Source organism: Momordica charantia (genome assembly GCF_013281855.1).
Source record: "Momordica charantia cultivar OHB3-1 chromosome 7 unlocalized genomic scaffold, Mcharantia_2.0 BLBB01000007.1, whole genome shotgun sequence".
Lineage (NCBI taxonomy): Eukaryota > Viridiplantae > Streptophyta > Magnoliopsida > Cucurbitales > Cucurbitaceae > Momordica > Momordica charantia.
In genome coordinates this window covers 10,342,555-10,370,000 of record NW_028275165.1, presented here as the reverse complement: position 1 = coordinate 10,370,000, position 27,446 = coordinate 10,342,555, and the positions used below count along the sequence as shown (strand labels likewise).

Genomic DNA, 27,446 nt, shown 5'->3' with positions numbered 1-27,446 from the left:
ACGTGTTTGATGGGATGGAAGTTCCCAGTGTTGTGTGATGTTGGGCAAAGTTGTCTAGGGTAGAAAATTGTCCATAAGCTTACGCGTGAGGAGCGCTTGGCTATTTGCCATGGAAATGTTGCGACTCTCGGGGCCAAGTCCTACAGTTAGGCACACAAAGGTCCATGGGTGGGATAGCTCATTGCTAGCGTGCAGTTCCATATTCAATTTGATGCATGATTCTTTCAGCGGGTCAATTGGCAGCCAATTCGAGGTTCGAGTTTGGGTCGTCATCGGGACGATGCCAAGTTTAAGTGTGGGAGAGTAGAAGATCGGGCTATGGATGCTACTACTTATGAGCTCGTTTGGTTGTGTGATTTGCTATATGAGTTACAAGTCGTTTTTCAGCCACCAGCTCTTTTGTTTTGTGATAACCAGGTTGCTGTACATATTGTTTCTAATCTAAGCTTTCATGAACCAACTAAGCATATTAAGCTTGATTGTCACTTCGTCCCAGAACGTGTTGCCTTTGGTTTTGTTCGTTTGATGCCCATCCACTCCACTTCGCAGCTGGCTGATATTGTAACGCCCCAGGAATTTCACCATTTCCAAACAGGGACCGTTACTAAGCCTACCTAAAATTTTCGCATAAACAAGAGAATTTTCTTCACAACAACACTAAGCAATAAAACTACCACGCTTCTGCTGCGCTACTCTGATTCCAACACTCACGAGAGCTTGAACAATTAGAACAACAACACTAATGTTTTAAGAGAAACTCACTTCCTATACAGATAAACCATTTAATACCGACTTCACATTAACCAAACCCTTCAAGGAAACCTTACTAACTATAAACCATCCACTAAATGAATATTAACATCTCGAATGGCAATGAAGCAAAAGCAAATTCAAGTACGATCAACTTAAAACAAATGTATTCATAAATATCCTAAGTAGAGTACAATCCCGTAGTTCAAGAGGCTAACAAAATTAATGCTCTAAAAGAATAATGAATCGGCAACCTTACAACATCCTTTAGACAATAAAACTAAACAAAACCAACCACTACCAACTCAACTACAACATTAAATGGCCACAACTATTCTAACTAAAAGAAATTAATTGCACACAGTCTAGCTAATGGTCTTTCCGATCAAGTCTCCTCCTCGCCATCACCATTCCAAGAGCTAGCTCGATACCTGCAATCTGGAGGGGAAAGAAGAGGGATGAGTACAACCACAGTACTCAGTAAGCCACCCTTATCTGAAGGGTCACGCACAAACGGCATACTTATCAAGGAACAACATGTTATGCTTACTAAAGAATCAACACACACACATCATGCTCAACCAAATCATGAAACATTCACAGTCATACTTTTCGTCACATTATGCATTCAAACATAGACACATTCTATAAACTTCAGTGACAACCACAACCAGTGACACATTTACTACCAATACTCACCTCTAGTCTCCCTAACATCTCAAGTACCTCTACGCTTATCACAGCTTCTCTAGCCTTCCACAGTTAACTCCTTCGAGTAGAGTCGGCCCCTGACCATTTATACCTAGAGCCCCGACACTGCTCCATCGGCCCTCGACCATTTATACCCGAGGCCCCGATGACTTCACCATCTATCGGCCCTTGACCATTTATACCCAAAGCCTTGAACTCTGCATCGACCCTCGACCATTTATACCCGAGGCCTGGATGTCTTACAATCTATTGGCCCTTGACCATTTGTACCCAAGGCCCCAATAGTTCTCCTTTTGAAAGACTCCTCGCATCGACCCCCGACCATTTATACCCGAGGCCTCGACGCTCATCTTTATCCAATATTGGCGTATCGACCCCCGACCATTTATACCCGAGGCCTCGATACCCAATTAGTGACGTATCAGCCCTCGACCATTTATACCCGAGGCCCTGACACTCACCCATTCACTTCGTAACTTTCATAACTCCACATATCATTTCTAGCCTCCAACCAGGATTTCAGTACTACTTCCCTAATAACAGCAACTACCACAACGCCCATCACGACACAACCACTAGTATGATTTCAATGCATCACAGATCTCAAAAACACAAAGTTTGACAGCAACCAACCTGATCACAACATAGAGCACACAAAAGCTTCAACAAATAACCTTATGGCATGCTTCACATAACATACTTTTCACACAGCGGTTTAGAAAACTTTTAAGAACACGCCCAACAGAATTCATCCAAACATTTAATATCCAACATTCGAAGAAATCATCCAACATCAGTATTCAATAAGCATTGCTAGACATAAATAAACACATCAGACACGCCAAACATCTTATGAAAAATTCAGACAACATCTCCACAATAAGTCCACTTTAACGAGCGTTCCCTACAACATACGTCATTCCACATCAGATCTCAGCAGCTCAACAATACAAAATTTTCACTATTATCACCGACGGACATGCAACACTACTCAGGCACATAAACCAACATAAACAAGAGTTACACTACACAATAACGTATCGAAATCAATATTAAACATCACAAAACAGCACAACGGCAACCAAATAATAAACATCAACGCACGCACCCGCCCCTCGTCTACATACTTTTCATTACTCGATGGGCCACCAATTCCAATCTTTCAAATGCATCGACAAGCCATTCACACATCTAATCAAAACACAATTATCCAACATGCTCTTCATCGTACAAAACAAGAAAATAATCTCGTAGCTTCCAACTAAGCAAACATAAACTAAATAACATAAAACTATCACGTGCATTTTCAATCCCAAGACATGCTTTCAAACATCAAAGCGTAATCACTTCCAGCCATACCGAGCAGCAACTTTCAAGGCACATCCAATAATCATGACACAAGATATTTTCCTAATATGTAAAAGGAAAGGAACAAAAGAAACAACAAGGATGCAACCCAACAATAACAACTAGAAGTCCTCAAATGATGCCCAACAAACTCTAAATACATGAGATATTCAAGTATAGCAAAGTTAAGCACGAAACCATCTCAATAACACCTATTAACTTACATATTAATAAATAATAAACACACCGAAAGCACCACACAATTCATACATATTCAATCAACAAACATCCCCCAAGTAAGAACTACTTACTACAAAGTTCTAATGCGCTACCAAGTTCACCGAAGGGTTCCATAAATCCAAAAGCAAACCAAACTTGATTAGAATTCATGTTAGAAACACTTAGTTTGCATCGAAAGTGAGTTTAGATGATCCATTACCTACTATCTCACCATAAAACCTCTTGGGTAAGGAGTGGGTCGATGTCCAATAAGCTCGGCACTTCCAAAATTAAGTTCGAAAAGTCTCGGGCTTGCTGGTCCTACGCTGAAAAGGAATGGGTAACTCAAATCAACCTTCGTTTGAGTATCGGCAAGTGTCGAAAGGATGCCGAAAGGGTTGGGTATCATGGATTTGGCTTCAAACACCCGTGGGTATCAATATTCCAGCTCCGTAGAAGGGTGGGTAAGCGTCGAAAACCATCGGAAAACCACTATCCACGAAAACCAGTAGAGGAGACGTGATACCGACGCTATTGTGCGCGTTTAGGGAACGAGGACGTTGCTGCCACCAAAAACAAAAACCCACTGCTCGTCTTACTGTGCAATGTCGTCGAATCCGCTGGCACAGGCTGGGGATTGCGCTGCCGGAGAAGAACCTGAGCTGCCGGAAATACTGCTGTCTAGGCCGCCGAAGGATCTGTGCGCGAGGTTGCCGTCGAAATCGCCGAATGCCGCACGAAAACGCTACAGTAAATCACCGTGAGGTCGCCGTCACTGCTGTTAGGGGTTCGCCGGAGGGAGAAACGATGAAGCTGCAGAGGTCCGCCGCGAGTAAACCGAAAAAGTCGGATCTGGGGCTGACCGTCATTGTTGTGGAGGAGGCTACGCCAGTGGATGAAGCTCGCGTTGTCGTATCTGCCGTGCGCCATCGCTGCTGGTTCGCTGAGTGCCGCCGCTGCTTGTCAATGACCGCCGGAGGGAGGTGCTAGCCGGAACCGTCGTCGACGTGAAGGCTGCTGAATGGGGGTGACGGCTGGGAAGGATTGAGGAAGAAGAAGATGAAGATGGGGCTAGGGCTTTTTTTTTCTTTTTTTTTTTTTTCTTTTTTCCTTTGTTTTAAAGCCTATAGCCCAATTCCCAAATCTTAAATGGGGTCCAAATAAGTAACACAAAGTCCCAAAACAACAAGTTCAAAATTTCACTTTAGAAATAACAATAAACCCCACAACAACCCGAAATAAAATAGTTAACTTAAACTCTAAAACCCAAGAATAATAATTCAAAGAAAAGTAGAATTTAGGAAGGAAAATCCTAAAACTCGTGAATTTAGAATTTAACTAAAAATCTCCCACACAGGTCGAGAACTTAAATTATCTTAATCCAAAGAAATTAAACTTAATTCTAATTTAGCCAAAAATTAGAATTTTAAAGTTAGAAAATCCAAGAATTAAAGTTATCAACTTAGGGAAAAATCTAAAGACACTATTTATCTCTTAAAATAAACGAGTCAGAGAACGCGGGGCGTTACAGATATTTTTACGAAGGTTGGATGTTTACAACCCATCTATTAGTTACTTACTAACTAAATCAATTAATTAGTTAGTTTCTGTTTTAGTAGTTTAAGTACTTTATCATTTATTTATAAATAGAGGACTGTGTAAAATAATTTTCAAATGAGTCAATGAGAAATATCAATTCCAGCCCTCATTACAACTCTAATAAGTGGTGGACCTGGTGCAGTTCGTGGCGGTTCGTGGCACATTCCGACGGCAGCTGGAGCAGTTGTGGCGAGATCCCAACGGCACCGGCTCCGTACAGTGGTGGCGTGTGACTCATTGCAGCGGCAACGCTCGTTGTGCGTACAACCTCCTCCAGCGACCTCGAATCCCACGGCTAGCACATGTTTGGCTCGAATCCGGCAACCCCGAGTCCAGCTCTACGATGCCCAGCCTAGATTCGTGACATTTCCTTCGTTCCGGAGATTTTCGGTGTTGACCCATACCTAATTGAAGCTGATTTGTGCTACCCACCCTTGTTCAAAGCTAGATTTGAGTTACCCACCCTAAATGAAGTCAATTTCGTGGCACCCACCCCTCCCGGCATCGTATCAACAAGCTCGAAGCCATTCAAACTCCGTTTTGGAAGCCCCAACCTCTTCAGTATCGATTCGACATTGACCCACTCTTAACCCAAATGGTATCAGCATGGGTCAGTAGGAATCCTTCGGCAAAGCTTAGTAGCGTTAGGACCTTGGTTGTAAGTAGTTCTTACATAGGGGGATGTTTGTTGTGTGCTTATGTATGAATTGCATGTTTTAAATTGTGTGTTTGATCTCTTAATACTCGTTGGATATTGTTGCTGGATGTTTTTCTACAAATGTTTGATGTTCCAAATGATTATAATTGGTTCTAACTGTTATAATGTTTGGCTACTCTAGAATTGTTGGTGTGTTGAGATGTTTTTGGAATATTTGTGTGAAGCATGTTAGTATGTATGTTAATTATGAAATTTTATTTCTTTTGTTAGAATGTTTGTTTGTGATATGGAAGCATGCTGAATTTTGTTGTGATTATGGAGGCATGCTGAATTTTGTTGGGAGTTGTTTGATACATGAGGCATAGCATAGAAAGCATGTTGCAAGACTTGTGTATAAGAGCTGTTCTGTTGAAGTGCATGGTTGAGTATTGGGACTAGGGGTCGATACGTCACTAGTTGGGTATCGAGTCTTCGGGTAAAAATTGTCATTAATCGATACACCAAGATTTGGACAAAGATGAGTGTCGAGACCTGGGGTAAAAATGGTCGGGGATCGATGCAATGAGTTTAGTTGGTAAGCAAGTATTTGGACCTTGGGTAGAAACGATCAAGGGCCAATATGTTGCAAAGTCATCGAGATCTTGGGTAAAAATGGTTAAGGGTCGATGCAACAGTTCGAGGCCTTGGGTAAAAATGGTCAAGGGTTGAACACCAAGCGTCGTAGAGAAGTATTGAGGCTCTGGTAGATGATTAGGGGTCGATACGACTCGAAGGAGTAAGTTTTCGAGTAATAGGAAAGAGAACTAGTGAGTTATGATGTGAGACTTGGGTTTGGCATGTAAGTTGCATGTTAGGTTAAACATATGCATAAACTGTTCCATTTTATTTTAAACATAACATTGATGATAAACATGATCTTTTGTTGTTGTGTAAGCATGTTGTTTGTGCGTGACCCTTTAAGCAAAGACTGCTTACTGTGTCACCCCACCACCCCCTCCCCCGCTTTTTCCCAGATTTTGCAGGTAACGAGGTAACTCACGGGATTGGTGATGGCGAGGAGGAGACTTGACTAGAAGGACCATATAGCGCTGCATCATTTTATTTTCATTTTTAGATAGCATAGTTGGAGATGTTTTGTTTTAGTTTGACTATGTCATTTGATTAATAGGTTGGTTTGTTTAAGTTTCATGTTTAAGGGATGTTTTAAGGATGTCAGTTCGTTATTCTTTCGAGAACTTTAGTTATGTTTAGTTATTTGAGTTGTGGTAAGGAACTTTTAAAGTTAATAAAGTTACTTTTATGAAATTGTTGGGCAAAAGGTAAATATTTTCTCTTGTTGGTGTTGAGCCGAATAGGAGGTTTTAGTAATGTGCCCTATTTGAGTCGTTTGAAATTTGGGGGTGCTATAGGATTTTTGACAGCACAATGTTGTTTAGTGGAGTCAATGATATGATCTCAACATTGGATATGCTTTTGGTAGTGTAAGATGAAATTTTATTCCTATGTTCCTAAATAAAGAACAAAATAGAGTTCCTACAAGCTATAAGTTAAATTTTGGTCAGAAGTAGAATACTTTCATCCAGTGAATGAAATTGACTAATGAATACTTTTTGGATATGAAGAATAGATGGAAGAGATAGAAACTTTTTAGAACTCATCAAAATCATATATATTGTTGGTTAATTGATTTCTAAAGCTACAGTTGTGTTGAACAAGAGAGCAGACTTGGTATTGAATTTGAGGACAAAAACCTTTGAGTATATTTTTTTTTTTTTGTTACTCAACCTTTTAGAGACGATTTAAAAAACTTTTGGTTTTTGAAATACTATCTTGTCATGCTTGGACAAAACAATGTTCTAAGTTTATCAAGTTTTAAACTATGAACTCATCGAGGATGTGATCGACATGTTATACTAAGGAATCGTTTCAAACTCTAGAAAGTATCACATCTTCTCCCCATTTGGTATGAGTTTGATATGATATGAGTCTTTACAAGAGAACTAAAGATAATTGAGCAGTGTTGTTAATATTATTATTATGAAGTTTGAAGGATGAAGTAAGACATTTTAGTCATTTGGGTTTCCTATTAAATTAACAAAAGGCATATGATGAAGTGTAAGTAAAAAGCTTCAAACTCATTTAAATATCATGCTTTTAAAAAAGTTATATCAATGAAAAACACTAAAGCAATTCAAAAAGGGACTTGAGACTTGAAACAAGAAAATAGGTTGTTAACTCTAGATTGAATAGTCATTTTGAGGACTTAAAACTCCTTGAGTTTTATCCAATCATTAAGATGAAAAGACTTCGACTAGTTCAACTGGTTCAAGCTGAGAAAAGTTTTGGAGATGTGAGAGGCCAAATAGTTAAGGAGAAAAAAAACCCTACCAAAGGTTTGATTAGGAACTCCAAAGGTAAGACTACTATAAGATTATATGTTGAACATGTATTGGGAATCAAGAATATATGTCATTTGAAGTTTTAAAGGGGACACCAAGAGTATATTAGCCTTAATAAAGAATAATAGAAGAGAAACAATAATGGACAAGGAAAAGTTTTTATATTTGGACAAACAAAGGAATTTTTTCATTCTAGAAAGACCCTCCTAGCTTAACGAAAAAGTAGGTCACTCATTTGCTGATATGGCCTATCTTGCAACAAGAGGTAATGCACCCTAGTTAAAGTCTGGGTGTGAAGCCCTAACGATCTTCATTTCACTCGCCTACTCAAGAAATCTGAGACATGTTGTAGAAGCGAAGCCACCTTATCGAGTTCAAGAAGGGAAGGAGCAAAACAACTTGTTACATCCTCATACAACTTGAAATTTTATGACAAGATTTGTGCTTATGAATTATTGGTATTGGTACGAGAAGTCTCGTTATTGCTTGAAACTTAGAACATTGGTATCTGTTTGTATAAAGATATTGCATGAGACTTTGGAGATAGAACTTAAGTATAGTATGAAAAATTGATTTTCCCTTTTAAGTTAAAGGAGAAGGATAATCAAAAAATTGGAAAAGTGATTGATAAGATTTTGTTCTGAAACTTTCAAAGTTGGAAGAAACAACTTTTAATTGGATATGATGATGTTAGCAAGTCTAGAGGATTTGACTTTTCAGTGACATGTGATTGAGTTTTATGGATTAGTGATCGTCTTTTGCATATCAAATGACCCAACTATAAAGAAGGAGATGACGACTAAAGCTCCTAATACTCGATACTCAATTCACATTAGGAGTTCAAAAATGTAGCAAGATCTCCGAAAAGCTTATTGGTGGACAGTAATGAAGTGAGATGTTGCCGACTTTGTTAGCAATTGTCTAACATGCCAACAAGTAAAGATTAAACATAAAAAGCCATCAGGACCCCTCCAACCATTGGTTATACCTGAGTGGAAATGGGAGAGTGTTTCAATGGACTTTGTGATTGGATTACCTAAGACACAACTTGGTTTCAAGACTGTGTGGGTCATTGTTGATCACCTAATTAAATCATCTCACTTTTTACCAGGTAAGTCTACTTACACAACAAAAAATGGGCTCAAATTTATGTCAAGGAAATAGTTCGATTGCAGGGATACAGGTCTCTATAGTATCGGATAAAGATCCCAATTTTACCTCCAAGTTTTGGAGAAGTTTGCATAAGGTTTTGGGCACAAGACTTGACATCAGCACTGCTTTTCACCTGCTATCTGATGGCCAAACAAAGACGACAATTCAAACATTGAAAGACATGCTTCGAGCTTGTACTTTGGATTTTCAATGAAGCTGGGAGAAACATGTTCATTTAATTGAATTTTCTTATAATAATAACTATAAAGCAACCATTGGAATGACATCCTTCGATAGGGGTATTTAGAAAACCTAACAACCCGACAAGGGCTGGATTGGGTTCAATTAATCATTGGTTCGAGTTAGGTTGAGAAATCCCAACGGGTCGGGTTGGGTCTCGGGTTCGACCCTCGAAAATTTGAGTCAACCTGACCCGACCCAAATAATTTCTCTCTATATATATAATAGTTTTTTTTATCTTCAATCTTAGCCATCCATTGAGACATAATCCTAGCCCTTCATTCTAGGTTAGGTTTTCTTTTTTCATCTCCCCCATTTTGAATCTAACCTTCAAGTCTCACTCAAGCCTTTGCCTCTCTCTCCTCCATTTCTTCTCTCACTCAACTCTCCATCGCCACTCAGTGTAGTTGTGTTGCCGTCTGCTACAACCTCTCGCGCCCGCTTCCGTCGCCACTCCCGTCTCTCTCCTCTATTTGAGTTCAAAGTCAACTGTTCAGAATTTAAAAACTCAACTATGATAGATTCGTATATCTAGCATTCCTCATTCCTCATTATGGTGCTCAAGAGGGTCATTCAATGTTAGAAAAATTATAGTCATGAAAAAATTAAATAGAAAAAAGAATGTCAAATTTGAGGCTACTTCATACAACTTGACCTACAGTAACTTAAAATGGCTGATTGTTATAAAAATTAGATCCATTAGAAATATAACATTAGATCCATTAGAAAAGATGTTATGAGTCTGCATTGCTAAAATTTTGGGGTGTTTGTGCAATTTTTATGAGATTTTGCTGCTGGAATTTTATGGGTATCTAAGCATTTTTTTTATTGGATTTTGGTGTTGAAATTTTCTGGCTGACAACCCAAGCCAAAATTTTGGGTTGGGTCGGCCATCAATATTTGACATCCCACATATGGCCAACCCGAAAATTCGAGTTGGTCCCAAAAATACCTCTAATCCGACCTAACCCAACCCGTGAACACCCCTACCATTCAAGGCCCTTTATGGACGTAAATGCAGATCATCGATCATAAGAGAAATGAGGTCATTAGCTTAATCAAACAGATAATGAAGATAGCCTAGAGTCGACAAAAAAAATTATGTTGATGTTAGAAGAAAGGAATTGAACTTCGAGAGTAGCGGCATGGTATTTTTGAAAGTTTCGCAGTTAAAAGAAATTTTAAGATTTGGAAGGAAAGGAAAGCTTAGTCTGATTTATTGGGCCTTTTAAAATTTTAGAAAAGGTGGATGGGGTAGCATTTCGCTTGGAAAGTATATTTAAATAAATAAAAATATGTATATATATATATATATACATACATACGTACGTATTTTTTTATATTGTTTTATTTTGTTTTTGATAAACCTTTTTCAATTAGAAATTATTTTTATTTTTAATAATTTTTTAAAGATAATTTGTTTCTAGGTGTATTTTGTTTAAAAAAAAGAAAGAGATTTGTTAAAGATAAATTTTTATCTTTATCTTTTTTGTTAGCCCTTTTAAAAAAAAAATGTTTTCTTAGGGTTTGTTTTAAAAGTCCTTAAACCCTCCGGTTTAGATTAATAATTTTCTTAGACAGTTAGTCTCAAGAGAGGAAAAAAAAAGAAGAATTTTGATACTCTCTCAAAAAACAGTAAGTTTTCTTTCGTATTGTCTTTTTTTTCTTCTCTAATGTTGAATCTTTAATTCAATTTGTTGGAAAAAGTTTTTGGGTATTTGTTTTTCTTCTTTTCAAATTAGAACAAAAGATTTTGAAGATTTTTTGCCCTAAAAAAATTTCCAAAATTTTTAGTTTGAATCTTTTTTATTATAAAACTATTTTTTGGGCTATTTTGGACTTTTCTTTTCTTTTTTTTTTTTCATAAAAAGTTTACCCATTGGTATCCGTTAAAGTATGGTTTATTGTTTTCATTTTCACATGAAAATTATATGTTTTTATCAAGCTTTAAAGGTTGTTTTGTTCACTTTCAGATATGATTTTTTGGTGAAAAACAGCGAGTTATGAACTATTCTGGTGTTGAAATTCTTGGATGTTTTATTTATAAAATAGAAAAAAATTCAGATTTTCTCAAATTTTAAAATGGTTTAGAATTTTTTTAAGCTTGTTTTGTTGAGAAACTTTTTGTAGATTTAGTCCGTATTGATTAGTATCGATTTTTGTACTTCTAAAGTATGTTATTTTTTTAATTTAATGTTTTAAACAAATCACCAAATTTGATTTTGTAGCCTTAAATCCATATTTTCCTAATTGTTTCATGTGAAAAAGTATTTTGAATGGGAAAATTGGGTAAATAATATTTACTTTTAGGATTTTAGAATTGATTTTTGGATATGGGTTGTATTTTGTACTTCTAAAAATGTTGACAAGTATTCAAGGAAGAAATTATTTAAATTTGTGAGATTTCCGAGAGAGATGTAAATAATTTGAAGTGTTGTAATTGATTTGTCATATCCCTTCTGAAAGTCAAGTAATTTAATTGAAGATTTATTATGGTTTTGATAAATATTTTGGTAATTGATATTATGTTTCTTTGCAATTTTTTTTTATTATCCAGAAGTCGGCAGCCCTTTGGCATTTATGCCCCCATACCTGGGGGTATGCGCACTGTCTCCATACCCGTACATACGATTTGCAAAATATTTGAAGTACGTGTTCACACGAGATTTTCGGACAAAATATATTTCGTGGAGTTGAACTTTGATCTTGATGTGAAGATTGAGATGCTTGTTCTTGAATATAGATCGAAGTTCTATGTTCTTCAAAAGTTTTCAAGTTTTCAAAGTTTTCACGCTAGTCTTCGAATCTTCAAGTCTTCAGAGAGTCTATTTGGTGTGAATTCTCTCAATTCTAAAATTCTGAATCCTTTCAAATGAAGGAGAATCCCTCTATTTATATTGGTTCCACAGGCTTAGTGGGCTTTTGGGCTTTAGTGATTTTAGACTTAACCTATGGATTTGGTCTATTTTGGTTACAAGTCCAATTTAATTTCAAAAGATTTGGGTTTGAATGATTTTGGACCCAACTCAATTTCTTTAAGTGGATTTAAATCATTTAAATTTAAATATTAATCCACCTGGTCACATGGTAATTTGGATTCTAAGCCAAAATACAATCCAATGGATTTGTGAACTAAATTGATTTCGGGCCCCATTCTTGATAAGTCTTGAATTTTAGGAAAAAGTATTTACAAATTGTGCATGTTTAGTGCCTTCTGAAATTAAATACGTGTGTTTCATGCATTGAATCCGGTATAAATGGGACTATTTCTTAGGAAAGACTTGTACACTTGGTTTTGGATAAATAGATGAAATTATGAGGAAATATATATGTTTTATAGGGGAAAAAGGAAGGAAAAAGCAGCAATGCACCTGCTGCATATGACACAGAGGCTATCTTAAAGCTAGCAGCGATGCGTCTAGCGCATCGCCAACACTCCAAAAACTTTAGCAATGCGCTTGGCGCATTCTCCACCTACAAATAAGGGCTTTTGTTGACCGGGCAGTTGGAAGAAATCTCAACCCATCCCTTGATCCGTGCAACCAAATACTGTTAAGCCCCATTGTAGTTCCTCCACTCAAATACCCAAGATTTTCTCCACCAACTTGCATGGTTTAGCTTATAAATACCAAGTTCCATTAAGCTTCAAAGGGAGCTCACTTGACATTTAAAATCCAGCTTGCTTTCTCTCTAGAATTTACGCTTTGATAATTTGTTTTGTCTTTAATTGTGTTCAACATTCCTGGAATTATTTTTATTGCAATCCCTTTTTGTTGTTATCATTTTCTTTAGATTTTGGTTCTCGATTTTAATTTAGCTATTGTAATTACTTCTTAAACTTAATATGACATTTTGTTTCACTCCCCTTCTTATTATTTCTATTTTTCATGTTTCTATGAGTAGCTAATTTCCTTTTCCAACCCTCTTACGAATGACTTAGTTCCCATCATTTTAATTACATCTATCAGATAGCACGACGTTTACGCTCAAATTGCTTATCTTGATTGATACAATTTATCTAGTTGATTTTACTTGCTGGCCACTTGTTTAAATCACAACAGTTGAGTTTAATTCTAAAAAGGTTAGAGTCAACGGAGTTCATCAAGATAAAATGGGAAGTTACTTAGACATAAGAACTTAAACAAGATCCTAGACATAGGCTCTCTTACCCATTAAACGTAAGTTGGAGTTTTAATTACTTAGGATTCTTCTAGTATTTTACAGACATGTTTTAAATACTGGCCTAATCTTCTAAACAAACCAAAAGCGGTATGGAATAGGAGTTAAACCAGTTTGCAATTAGAGAGTAAATTTAGTGTGAGATTCTGATAGGTATAATTCATTTCTCTTCGAACTAGTCAGTAGTATGAGGGTTGGTTTCAAAATTCTATTTTATTAAATTATAAAATGTGCATTTCAACCAATCGATTTTTGCCAAACTCGATTGCTCATTCAAGCAGTTTACAAAATTAAAATTTTAAAAGAAAAATAGTCCCTGTGGAGACGAACTTGGAATAGTTCCAGATTATTACTTGTGACAGTGTGGACTTGCACTCGTCCCTCTTTCTATTAAGCAGAGGCGCAACAAGTTTTAGGCGCCGTTGCCGGGGACTTTATTTTCATTTTAATCACCCCACCGTTTCTGTTCTGAAAATATCCCCCTATCCAACCTCAAAAGTGAGTATCAGTTTATGAGCACAAATTCATATTTGTTACCTTATGATCCAGAGATCGAGAAAACCTGCAAGAGGTTAAGACGTGAACAGAGACTGAAAAAACAGCAAGCAAAAATCCAAAAAGAGAAAGAACGTGAGCACTTCAACAAAATGACAGAAAATGTAGTGCCGAACCCAATTCACGTGGCTGACCAAAAAGACCGTGCAATGCGAGATTATGCAGCCACAATATTAGAGGACCTGAACTCTAGCGTTATGAATCCACTTCCAGCAGATGCCCAATTTGAATTTAAGCCAATGATGCTTCAAATGTTAAACACTATTGGCTAGTTTGGGGGGCTTGAACATGAAGATCCACGCTCTCACCTTAAATCTTTTATTAAAGTTGCTAACACTTTTAGATTACCTGGAATCTCTGATGATGCATTAAGACTCACATTATTCCCTTTTTCTCTTTCAGGCCAAGCAACAGCATGGCTGAACGCCTTCCCGTCAAACACCATTACCACATGGAGCGATATGGTGGATAAATTTCTTGTTAAGTACTTCCCACCGACAAGGAATGCAGATGTTCGGGAAGAGATTATCTCATTCAGACAAAAGGAGAATGAGGCGGTAAACGTTGCTTGGGAACGTTTCAAAGATCTAATAAGGAATTGTCCAAATATTGGAATCCCAGCGTGCGTACAAATTGAACATTTCTTTAGATGTTGCGATATACCGACTAAGATGATGCTTAATGGGGCCGCAAATGGGAAATTTACATCAAAATCTTTCAACGAGATAGTGGAGATTCTGGACCAGCTATCTGAACACAATGATCAATGGTGCTCGGAGAAATCAAGGACCCAATCAAAACGAGCAGATCTAGCAGGCGTGCTAGCCTTAGATAATATGACGTCTATGCAAAAACAAATTGACACCATCACTCAAATGTTGAAGAACATGGAAAAGAACAATGCGGCTGGCGCATCAGCCCTAGCAACAACCAATCCTTCTCCTGTTTACCAAATAGCTGAATCTACTTGTTATTATTGTGGAGATCTACATCCATATGAAAATTGCCCTTCTAACCCTTCTTCTATGTATTATGTAGGTCAAATGAATCAACAAAAATTCAATCCTTATTCGAACACATACAATCCGGGATGGAAGCAGCATCCTAATTTCTCATGGAGTGGACAAGGAAGTTCCAGTGGTACGGGACATAATCAACAGTACAAGCAAGCTTATACCCCACCTGGATTTCCAAATTCACCGGCTTTTCCACCAACTCCACATCAATACAACCAACAAAAAGATTATGTGCAGCCAGCACAACAAAACTTGAGTAACATGGAGATTTTAATGAAGGAATTCATAACCAAGAACGATGCCACAATGAAGGAATTAATGACTAGGACTGATGCTACCATGAAGGACATGAAGGATGTGAAGGATTACATGGGCAGAAATGACGTTACGGTAAGAAATTTAGAGATGCAATTGGGACAACTTGCGAATGAGGTAAGGACAAGACCCCGGGGTTCATTACCGAGTAGTACAAAAGAGCCAAGAAGAATAGGAAAAGAGCATTGCAACTCCATTGCAACAAGGAGTGGACTAACATATGAAGGACCTCGAATGCCAGATGAATCTTCCCCTAGCCCTTCGAGAGAGAAAGACACACTGGCCGTACCTGACAAAATAGTAGAACCAGAGGTAAGTGTACCGGTTGCCCCACAGGTAAGTAACTCTAGACCTCCTCCTCCCTTCCCCCAACGTTTAGTAAGGAAAAATCAGGACAATAATTTTCGTAAGTTCCTAGACATCTTGAAACAACTGCACATTAACATACCCTTTGTTGAAGCTCTTGAGCAAATGCCTACTTATGCAAAGTTCTTAAAAGACATAATAACTAGGAAGAAAAAGTTAGGAGAGTATGAGACGGTAGCTTTAACAGAATGTAGTAGTAAGGTTTTTAAGAGCAAAATGCCCCCTAAGCTTAAAGATCCTGGCAGCTTTACTATCCCTTGTTTAATAGGAGGTAAAGATGTAGGGAGAGCACTATGTGATTTAGGGGCTAGCATAAATCTCATGCCTTTGTCCATTTTTAAGAAGTTAGAAATAGGGAAAGCTAGTCCTACCACTGTCACACTCCAGTTAGCAGATAGATCGATCACCAAACCAGAAGGAAAAATAGAAGATGTCCTAGTAAAGGTTGATAAATTTATTTTTCTTGCTGACTTTATTATTTTAGACTGTGAAGCTGACAAGGATGTGCCTATCATTCTCGGACGCCCATTCCTAGCTACAGGAGAAACTCTAATTGACGTTAAAAAGGGAGAACTCACGATGCGCGTTGATGATCAGAAGGTGACATTCAATATGCTGGATGCAATGAAATATCCGGGCTGGAAGAGTGTGCAGTAATTAGCATTGATAAGGGAATTACTTGTTATGAGTTAGATGATTTGTTAAATGCAGAAATAGAGGCAGAGTTAGAAGAAGCAGAGAAGGAAGGCATCATAGCGACAACTACTTTGAAGAAAGAAAAGAGAAAGTCAATTCAGCCTTTAAAAATAGAACCCCGTGATATGGAGGGGATTTCAGCGAATAAGCGACCCTCGCCTTGGTTTTGAGAACTAAAAGAGGGATTTGTCTTGTATTTTATTTATTTTATTTTTCTTTCTTTATTCACGCATTGTTTATTTAGTTGTTTTTTTTAATTTGATTATTTAGTTTGAATAATTTTGCAGGAACAATAACATGCTTAAATGTGAGAGGTTAAGATGAAAAGAGGAAATTTTGCTAAGAACTTGCCTTGGTGCTAGACGACACAACCATGTCTACTTTCCACCATCTTCAACCACATCGTGATGTTACAAACAATGAAGAAAATGATTCAGGTAGTTTTTTGTGACCTCCAGTATTATTTAATTCAATGCATGTTCTATTTCTGTTAATAAATCAGTAGATGTGCATGTTAGGACTTAGGTAGTTAGTTGATTTTGTCTTTTGAAAGCATGCTATCAAGTCGTGGATATTATGATGTGTTGCTCCGCGCTAGCATTGACATGCATGGAAATAATAAAACTTGCTGCCAGATTTTTGTTTTTGTGAATCTTCAAGTGAATGCACAATTGTCTAATTAATTTTAAGCATGAAAAGTCTTAGATTTGTCATCTTTGAGTAGGTTCTTGTTCTTTTCTCATGTCGATGATGATAATTAAGAATATGCATGAGCTTTGTTTTCTACTATTTAGATCAAGCTATGACTCATTTGCCACGTGTTTTAAGATAAACTCATTTCTGCTTCTTTAGTTTTAACCTTTAAACTTTTTACATCTTTTAAGAGGATCCTTGTCCTTTAATGGTAAAAAAAATTTTACGCACCACCAAAATTTTTTCACACTTAAAACCAGTGAGGACACTGTCTCCTTCAAGTTTGGGGGAGTCGCTTCCCTCAAGTTTAGAAGAGTAGCGTAAACAAGCCTAATAGAATGCAGTGAAAAAAATAAAATAAAATAAAATAAAATAAGAAAGGTAAGAAAAAGTGTGGAAAAACGAAGAAAAAAAATGGCAAAAGAAAAAAAGGAAAAAGTGGTAGAAATTTTTGCAAAGAAAAGCAAAATGAAAATAAGAGTGGAAAGACAAAAGCGTGAAAGGAACGTAATGAGAGAATAAAAGTAAGGAAGCTTGTCTTACCTCAGTTCCCACTCTATTTGCAAAAAGAGTCTCACTTAGGGATACTCGTAATTTTATGGTAGCAACTTTGATCTAGCTTGACTTTGTGCAACTCACTAATCGACAAGCTCGGATTGGTTGCCAGCCTAGAGAATCCCTTGAGTGACTGTCCTGTTTTCGAGTCATTTTTGTGCTAGAAAATTTTCATTAAAGGGAGTAGGGATTTGAAAAAGTTTTTTGAGTTAGACAAATAGAAGAATTTGAAAAGCTTTTATCTTTTAAACAAAGGTGACTTTATGATGATTTTTCTTGAGAAAAGTAGTAGGGATTAGGGTTTTGACGTTCCTCCTGAAACACCATATGAGCAAATTACTCGGCTCCGCTTGATGTTTGGTTTATTCTTGAATTTTGCATGCTTATTATTGATTTGATAGTTGTTGTTCTTGCTTGGGGACAAGCAAAGTCTCAAGTTTGGGGGTGTGATAAGTCTTGAATTTTAGGAAAAAGTGTTTACAAATTGTGCATGTTTAGTGTCTTCTAAAATTAAATACGTGTGTTTCATGCATTGAATCCGGTATAAATGGGACTATTTCTTAGGAAAGACTTGTACACTTGGTTTTGGATAAATAGATGGAATTATGAGGAAATATATATGTTTTATAGGGGAAAAAGGAAGGAAAAAGCAGCAATGCACCTGCTGCATATGACACAGAGGCTATCTTAAAGCTAGCAGCGATGCGTCTGGCGCATCGCCAACACTCCAGAAACTTTAGCAATGCGCCTGGCGCATTCTCCACCTACAAATAAGGGCTTTTGTTGACCGGTCAGTTGGAAGAAATCTCAACTCATCCCTTGATCCGTGCAACCAAATGCTGTTAAGCGCCATTGTAGCTCCTCCACTCAAAGACCCAAGATTTTCTCCACCAACTTGCAAGGTTTAGCTTATAAATACCAAGTTCCATCAAGCTTCAAAGGGAGCTCACTTGACATTTAAAATCCAGCTTGCTTTCTCTCTAGAATTTACACTTTGATAATTTGTTTTGTCTTTAATTGTGTTCAACATTCCTGGAATTATTTTTATTGCAATCCCTTTTTGTTGTTATCATTTTCTTTAGATTTTGGTTCTCGATTTTAATTTCGCTATTGTAATTACTTCTTAAACTAAATATGACATTTTATTTCACTCCCCTTCTTATTATTTCTATTTTTCATGTTTCTATGAGTAGCTAATTTGCTTTTCCAACCCTCTTACGAATGACTTAGTTCCCATCATTTTAATTACATCTATCAGATAGCACGACGTTTACGCTCAAATTGCTTATCTTAATTGATACAATTTATCTAGTTGATTTTACTTGCTGGCCACTTGTTTAAATCACAACAGTTGAGTTTAATTCTAAAAAGGTTAGAGTCAACGGAGTTCATCAAGATAAAATGGGAAGTTACTTAGACATAAGAACTTAAACAAGATCCTAGACATAGGCTCTCTTACCCATTAAACGTAAGTTGGAGTTTTAATTACTTAGGATTCTTCTAGTATTTTACAGACATGTTTTAAATACTGGTCTAATCTTCTAAACAAACCAAAAGCGGTATGGAATAGGAGTTGAACCAGTTTGCAATTAGAGAGTAAATTTAGTGTGAGATTCTGATAGGTGTAATTCATTTCTCTTCGAACTAGTCAGTAGTATGAGGGTTGGTTTCAAAATTCTATTTTATTAAATTATAAAACGTGTATTTCAACCAACCAATTTTTCCCAAACTCGATTGCTCATTCAAGCAATTTACAAAATTAAAATTTTAAAAGAAAAATAGTCCCTGTGGAGACGAACTTGGAATAGATCCAGATTATTACTTGTGACAGTGTGCACTTGCACTCACCCCTCTTACTATTAAGGAGAGGCGCAACAATTCTCATATGACCTAATTAACCCAAATAAATTCAATCAAGGGGCCCAATGAAAGATATGTGACGTTATTTTAAATTATCAATTGTCATTAATTTTAATTTAGGGTTAATTTATAATTGAAAATAGATAAAGATGTGGTCGTTTATGATTGGCCTAAAATTTATGGTTCTATAGTATGTTTGAAGCTTTTGATTGATTGGTTGGTATTACTAACGGGTAACCACATATGTTCTTTATGCTACCCAAATAATGCATCTTTCCACTATGATATGAAAGTTTTGATCAAACCAAAGTTTGTTTTTGAAAGATTTGAAGTTTGGTCGAATGAAAGTTTGTTTTGAATAAATGGAATATTATTTTGAATCATTGAAAGATTTTTTTTTTTTAACAAATTTGGCATTGATTGGTTGAAATTTTTGTCTTATGCGAAGATTTTGTTCTTGAAAGTCTAGTTTGTTTGAAAGTTTTGAAAGTTGTACTAAATGTTTTATAAGGACTGATTTTTATAAGTTTTGATCTATTTGTATTTTTGTTTACCAATATTTTGAAATGAAAATGAATTTCGAAATTTGATATGGAAATTCTTTATTGAGTATTTTTGTACTCATTTTTGTTTCCTAAATATTTTCAGATCAAGAATTGAATGATCGTTATGGTAAAAGGTGAAGTTTAACGTTCTAGCATGAGTTGAAAAATTATGTAAGAAATTGCTTCTGCTGAAATATTTTAGTTTGTTAAAGATTGTTTGAAAGTTACGCTTCCACATTATTGTTAGTATGACCGTATTGGAAAATATAGGTTTTATATATATATATTATATAATTTCTTTTTTAGAAAATCAAACATCGATATTTGTCGTATTTTGAAGAAACAACCATAAATGTGCGCTAGATGGTCATCTCAGAGACGACCATATCTTGATTTTACAAATAAACAGACGTGGCATCAATAGAGTGTCACATCTGGCCAAAGATGATTGATGTTTTCGTTCAAGAAAAACACTCCTGACTTAACTCAAAAATAGGTTGCTCATTTGCTCCTATGGCCTATCTTACGGCAAGGCCAGGCCTGGAACTGAAATAGAGATTCAAGGATTTTTGCCGACTCAAGCGGGTTGTCCTTATTAGTCAAGCTTTGGCTCCCAAACTGGAACTGGATCCGTCTTATAAAGCTCTTTCATCGAGTGCGCGATCATGACAGGACTCGAGGAAGAAGTCTCATGTATAGGCATCTCGATGATCTTGCTCAGACGGGCTCTTATAGTCTTCTTTTGAAGAGACAACTAAATGGTGTGATTGTCTTCTCAAGAGACAAGTGTCACGAGCCTTATTTTTTTAAATAAATTTCAACCAATGCATTATACATTTAATATGTTTGAAATTAGAATTATTTCGCAAATAAGTTTGAAACGAACCATTATTTTAAAAAAAATCCATGATTATTATATGCAACTTGGCCTTTAAAAAATTATTCATAATTATAATATAGCCAAAAATAAAATTTCTCCTGTAGTTATATTTTTCTTCTTAATACCACGAATACTAATGAATAATTCGTTTTAGGTTAATTAAGTATAAATTAAGTCGTACACGAGTCTCTTTCAGGCTAGTGAATGGGTGTATACCGCTTTATTCAAGTTAAAATAGTATTTAGGAGAGCCACTTATCCACTTTTATAATATGAAAATGTGTAGATATAATCATGGAGAAAATAATATCATTATTCTTTTACTAAATTTCAAAACTTAGTTAAAAAATCATGAAATTGATATATATTTATAATTACAAGCATTTGATCATTTGATACCTTAAGGAGTTTTTTTCTTTTTTTTTTTATAGAAAGAAGTAAATAAACAGAACGAAACAATAGAAGCATTAACACCAGCACAGTCAAAGGCAGATAAAACGTTTAACTATGGAGGAGAAGAGTCAGCAACCCAGCGACCCATCAGGCTGAGACACCTTCTTCACAAGCTTTCCTTGCAGTTTCATGAGCTACGGAGTTCGTTCTTCAACCTGCATGTCTGAAATCTTTGATGGAAAGAGAAACCACCACCCTTCTGATACTTTGACGAATAGTTGGACTTCCGAGAGATCCACAAAAACGTGATAGCACACTTTGTGAGCTACATTTCATAAGATTTATATTGGAATTATTTTTTAGTTTTCGTTTCTTCATGACAAATTTAAGCACATAAGATATATTTTGCAGGAATAAAGTATCGCTAGGAAACGAGACATGTTTGGATCAAAATGAGAGAAAAATCGGAATCAAAATGACCAAGATGGAAAAACAACAAGATTTGAAGCCAAAAACTTGAGGAGATAGCGGCATGGCACTGGCCTAGAGTGTTGCGGTGCTCGAAAGTTTAAATTTCGCGTTTTATGAATAGTGTAGCGCCATGACCCTGTATATAGTGTCATGGCACTGCCGCGACGACTTTTTATAAAAATAAGGTTTTGCAACCACCGAGAGGGGGAGTTTGGGAGAGGCTTTTTGGCAGTTTGCCTTTTTGGCCAATTTGGAGGGCAAGGAGACCATTGGAGAGCTTAGAAAAGTGATTTTCAAGGCTCGGGATCGTGAAGGTCGCTTCGGGGACGGACGATTGACACGCCGAACATATTTTCTTCTCCTTTCCCTTGATTTTTCTAGTTTTGTTATGGACTTCTCATTGTGATTTTATTGTTTTCCATTGAATATGAGAAGCTAAACCTCTTATCTTAGGGATTTATGTAGTCATTAAACTTTATAGATCGATTGTTTAGGTCTCTTGATTGAATGATTATGAATGTTCTATTTATGTTTCTCTATGCTTAATGCCTTTAATCTACTCGCCATAGATTGATTGATTTTAGACTTGAATTATTACGCTCAGGAGAGGTGGTTGAGAATTAGAACTCGGATGCATAACTAAAGGGATTTTAAGATCGGGAGATTTAGAAGTTCTTTAAAGGTCGTTAGAAAACTTGATCAATAAAGCCTTTACTTGTTAGAAACTAGATAGGGATATTGGTTTCTTAATTTGTAAGGAGAATTAGCTTGCGCTCGGGAGAGGCAGTTGAGATTTGGAGTTCTTGGCCTATAGAATTAATAATTCGTTCAATCTTGAGTAATTGAGTAGTTGGTTCATAGATTCAATAGATGAAATCAATTCCCTAGGACGTTTCTCCCCATTGTTTTTATCATTGTTATTGCATGTTTATTTCCTTTGATTATATTCTCCAATTTGATTTTGATTCTCTAAATAAAATTGACGGTTGTATCTGAGATACTTGAGTGATCTAGAAACCCAATCTAGAGGACAATATCGATATTGACTTACCACTTTATTAAAGCTTGACCGGTACACTTGTGGTAAGCAATTTCTGCTAACGCAATTGAGGAGATGAAGCACTTCCACATTGTCCGGTCTCACTATAGTTTTAGAGGTGAGAACATCCTTTAAAGAATGTGTTCCTTCGTAGATAGCTGCAGCTTTAAGAACCTTGATAGGTCATTTCCTGATATGACCCGTTCCGAAACACCTACTAATCCTAGACGAGCCACGCCAACCACAAACCCCGACTAGCTATGGAGTCGGCTACAGCCAAACTTCTTCTAAACTTTGACCTAAACTTTGACCGACGAACTCTAGATGCACTACTAAGAAAATTTAAACTTTTACAAACCAAATTTCCTCACAAATCAAACTAAATGTAGATACACGATGATATGCAACTCTTAAACTACTCGAGGTAGCAGAAGCTTGTCAATTATCTCTTTTTGAAACTCAAGTACAACCTGAGCGGAAAAAAACAAGTGAGCTGGAAAGCTCAGTAAGTAGTAAGTTAATACAAAAATATATTGTAAAACCTTTTTCCATAAACAATTGAACTTTCAAAGCTCTATAAAACATTATAGAACTGGAGTAATAAACTTTCTCATTTAAAATTTCATCAAAATTGAGTACTAGTAAACTTTCTAATAATAAACTTATAACAAGATTTTCTTCTAAGTAAATCGAAACTCAATAAAACATCATGAAAACTAAGACATCACAAAACTTCTTCAGCTAAAACTCAATAAAGTCTTCTCACAATAAACTTGTAAGAACACTTCTTCTTTAAACATAAGACATGCTAGGAAAAGCTCAACACCAATAAAGTACCCATATTTTGGTCTACTAGCGAAGAGTAATCTCAATAGTATAGCAAAATAATTATAGTCTACTAGCGTAGAGTAATCTCAATACGCATAACATAATAATTCTGGTCTACTGATATAGACTGATCTTGATATATACAATAGAATAATTCTCACAGCGCACGGAGTCAAACGATCTCATAAACCTTCTATCCTAGGTATACTATAGAAACACATTCATATATCATACATGCAATCATTAGGTACAACAATATGGTGGTTTGAAAACCACATTCTGCATAAAAATCATAAATTCATAAATTCATAAACTTCTCCAAAATTCTTCTATTCTTCCTTCCAAGAACTTTTCTAATTTCCTCAAATCATTTATAAAATATTTATTTCTTTAACTTTTCTAACTTTCTCAAACTCATTTCTAAGATCTTTCTTTCTAATGTAAATACATTTCATAATATCCTAAAATCATTTCTTAAACTTCAAACACTCCCTGGAATCCTAAAATATTTCTAAATTCTCGAAAACACTTCTAAATTCTCTGCAAACACATTTTCTTGGATTCTTAGCAAAAATACTAAAACATACGTAACATATACTTTCTGAAAATTCTTAATAAATATTGTTGATGGCGAATTCCAGATGAGGCCATGTATCCCTCAAATGAACAGCTCCGCTAGAGAACAAAGAGACCTACAACCAAAGAACTCGACGCCGGTACGGTGTCCCGCCTAAAACACTTCGACGGTCAAATCAATAATCGGAGCAAAGAATAGGAAAATGACACCTTAAGTGTGAGTGACAGGTTTTTCACTTACTCGATGAGGACGAGGATCCTTCCTTATACAGGCTCGAGTACAGTATTGTTACGTCCACACAACTGTGTTGATAATACATGCAAGTATACACGATTCGTCGGTTGTAGTACGTAACGAGGTCGTATCCATAGGGATTTTTGGTTGTATTTGAACGATAAAAGCAGATACCAACAAATAAAAATATACAAAGATTGGGTATGGATATTGTCTAGAAAAAATAAAATAAAAACTTGCAAGATACATTAGTTTCGAAGATGTCAACACAAGAAAGCAGTAGCACAGAAAGCGATAACGGGGAATAACAGATATGGAAGGGGGGGGGGGGGAGATTTAGCATGCTTTCACAAGTTATCAACCTACGCTCTAGCGTAGCTAACATTTATTAGTGCTCAGCTCGATTCGGTTCCCTTCCGAGACACCCCAAACATGAGTAAGTACAACTCCCGTTGCTAAATACCCAAGCAATAAACCCACGCTATAGGCATGATTAGAGGACCCCATTCCCGAGTATCCCTATAGCTATAGAAAAGCGCTAATCACAAGCAAAACAAATCAGCATCCATAAGCCCTTTTGGGTCAATACAAAAGCTAGCATACACGAAACAGAGACCAACAGTAACGCGAAGATTAAGAAATAAAATCAGATTTGCTTAAAAATAAATGTAGCAACTAGAGGTTTGGTCTCAAGTAAGTTACAGCATGTAAATCTCCCCCAAAATGGGGTTTAGCTTATAATGGGTAAAGAAAACAAAATGGAAGAAGAATAAATACAACTCATAGCAGAAAAATAGCTAAATTACAAAGAAGAAGAAGCAGTTAGCTCATTCCAGCAGGCGAGCTTCCCCTTTCTGGCGTCAGCTCTCATCCCGAAAATGGATTTATTCTGTTTCTATTGTGCCTCAGCTTAATAGCTAGAGGATAAGTGCAAGTGCACACTGTCACAAGTAATAATCTGGTAATATTCCAAATTCGTCTCCACAAGGACTAGTTTTTCTTTTAAAATTGAATTTGTAAACTGCTTGAATGAGCAATCGAGTTTGGGAATAAAAATTGGTGGAATTGTTGGGAACACGAATTAGAAACACATAAATTAAAAGGCCAACCACCCTACTAAGATTTAGTTCTAAAAGATGAATTACACCTATCAAATGTGCACGTAATTAAAGTCAAGTTATGCAAACTGGTTCAACTCCTATTCCATACCGCTTTTGGTTTGTTTAGAAGCTTAGACTAGTGTTTACATATGTCTATGCAACTCTAGAATCCTAAATAAATCAAGTTCCAACTTACGTTTAACGGGTAAGAGAGCCTATGTCTAGGATCTTGTTTTAGTTCTTATTTCTAAGTAACTTCCCGTTTTACCTTGATGAGATCCGTTTGACTCTAACCTTTTCAGAATTAAATTCAAACTAATGTGATTTAAACAAGTGGCCAACTAGAAAATCAATTGGATAAATTAGATCAATCAAGATAAGCAAAAGAGAGCGTAATACGACGTGCTCCTGATAGATGTAATTTAAATAGATGAACTAAACTCGTAGGAGGGTTGAAGAAACAATTTACCTACTCATGGAATTGAAAGAAATTAAAACACAAGAGAAGATAACAAAAGAAAGCATTTTAATTAGAATTGGAAAGAAAGTACAGAATAGAATAAATTGAATTGCAATCAAATAACAAGAGTAATTGTAGAGAAATAATTGAAAACAAAACTTAAATAAAAACTACAAAACTAAAGTAGAAAGGAAAACAAACGTATGGAAAAATGAGATGATACAAATGATGCTTGGAGGCTTCTTTTATAGGCCATGGACGTAACAAGTATTTGATAAATTCAAGGGAAGTTGACAACCACTTTTTGTAAGGATATTAGGAACTAATAACAAATCTTGAACCAATTACTTGGTCAAAAGTTGTTATTCCTGTTTTGGCAATCTAGGCATCCAACGTGGCTGAAGCATTGTGAAGCTGGAATTTCAACGTAACTTGGCTGGCTCATTCTTCTAGTAAACTAAAATTTCTGGTCCTGCGATGTGTCTGACGCATTGTGATCATAAATCTTCACTTTTCCTTACAAAATAAGTATATTTACCCAAATTAGCTTTCATTTACCTATAACTGAATTCCAAAGTCCCTAATCACAAATTATGCACATTTTCCCTAAATTATATGCATGAATATACATGTTTCATCCCAAATAACCGTCAACTAAGCATACAAACCTACCATTTTTAGCATTTAATCAAGGCTTATCAGTTCCCTTGTCTTTTCAGCTCTCAAAAGTGTGTATCCATTGGGATATGCGTATGGCGGCTAGGGCAACATTCCCCTTTTGTATCGGGTTCTAAATTTATGGCACCCAGCTGAAAATTGTATAGACACGGTAAATCCCGTATTTTTGGAATTAATTGTATGGTCACTCCATGATCTGGAATCGCTATGCTCTAGCTTTTATATGCTCTGTTCTTGAAAATGTTTTGACTGCTCTTCTCTGGTTCAACACTTCCTTCTCTTCTTAGCTCTTCTTTAAAAATCTATGCAAATGAACCACAAATACGAGAGTTTATGCTGTTTTTGGCCAAAGTTCTCAAGACTAAGGATATTTAGCTAAGAATTTACATTTTAACACTATTCATGCTAATTATGACCTAAAACCGACACACTTTGACATTTTAATGCACATTTTCACCCAAATAATCACCAGAATAACTCTCTTTTGGAGAGTTATCAAGTATACAACCGAATGTGGTCCAGTGCTATTTCTTGAGCAGACATGTGTCTTGCTCGACAATGCTACCATGTGGTGCCTAACCGCATGTGGTCCCGTGTTTTTTGAAGATGGACACGTGTCTTGCTTGATTTTTACCCCCAACAAATATATAAAAACATTTAATAAAATAACTACTCACAAAGCCCAATATTAATATACATCTAAACATTTAAATAAAATATCAACTCACAAATTCTTCTGAAGACTCCGTAAAAGTAAATAGCTGAAAAACAGTTTAGAAGGTAACCAGTGGCAAATCTTACAAACGGAGTCACAAATTCATGTTAAACAATACTCCAATACTATCAAGAACTCCTTTTAGCCGATTCACTAAAGTTTTTGCAATAAGTTTGTAGATCAGATTACAAAGACTAATGGGGTGAAAGTCCTTCGT

At 36.1% G+C, this 27,446-nt stretch overlaps 1 protein-coding gene and 1 long non-coding RNA gene across 2 annotated transcripts; one reads left to right on the top strand and one right to left on the bottom strand.

Annotated features, from left to right (window-relative positions):
- Positions 1-905: 905 nt before the first annotated feature.
- LOC148210323 (uncharacterized) lies at positions 906-4,219 on the bottom strand. Its single transcript, XR_015792118.1, has 2 exons — positions 3,248-4,219; positions 906-1,188 (listed from the first exon to the last, which is right to left on the bottom strand). It is a non-coding gene; the product is annotated as an uncharacterized LOC148210323 (long non-coding RNA).
- Positions 4,220-15,506: 11,287 nt separating this feature from the next.
- On the top strand, positions 15,507-16,163 carry LOC148210322 (uncharacterized). The gene has a single exon (XM_088126290.1). It carries the CDS (start codon positions 15,612-15,614, stop codon positions 16,161-16,163), a length of 552 nt encoding a protein of 183 aa, XP_087982416.1. The 5' UTR covers positions 15,507-15,611.
- Positions 16,164-27,446: the final 11,283 nt, after the last annotated feature.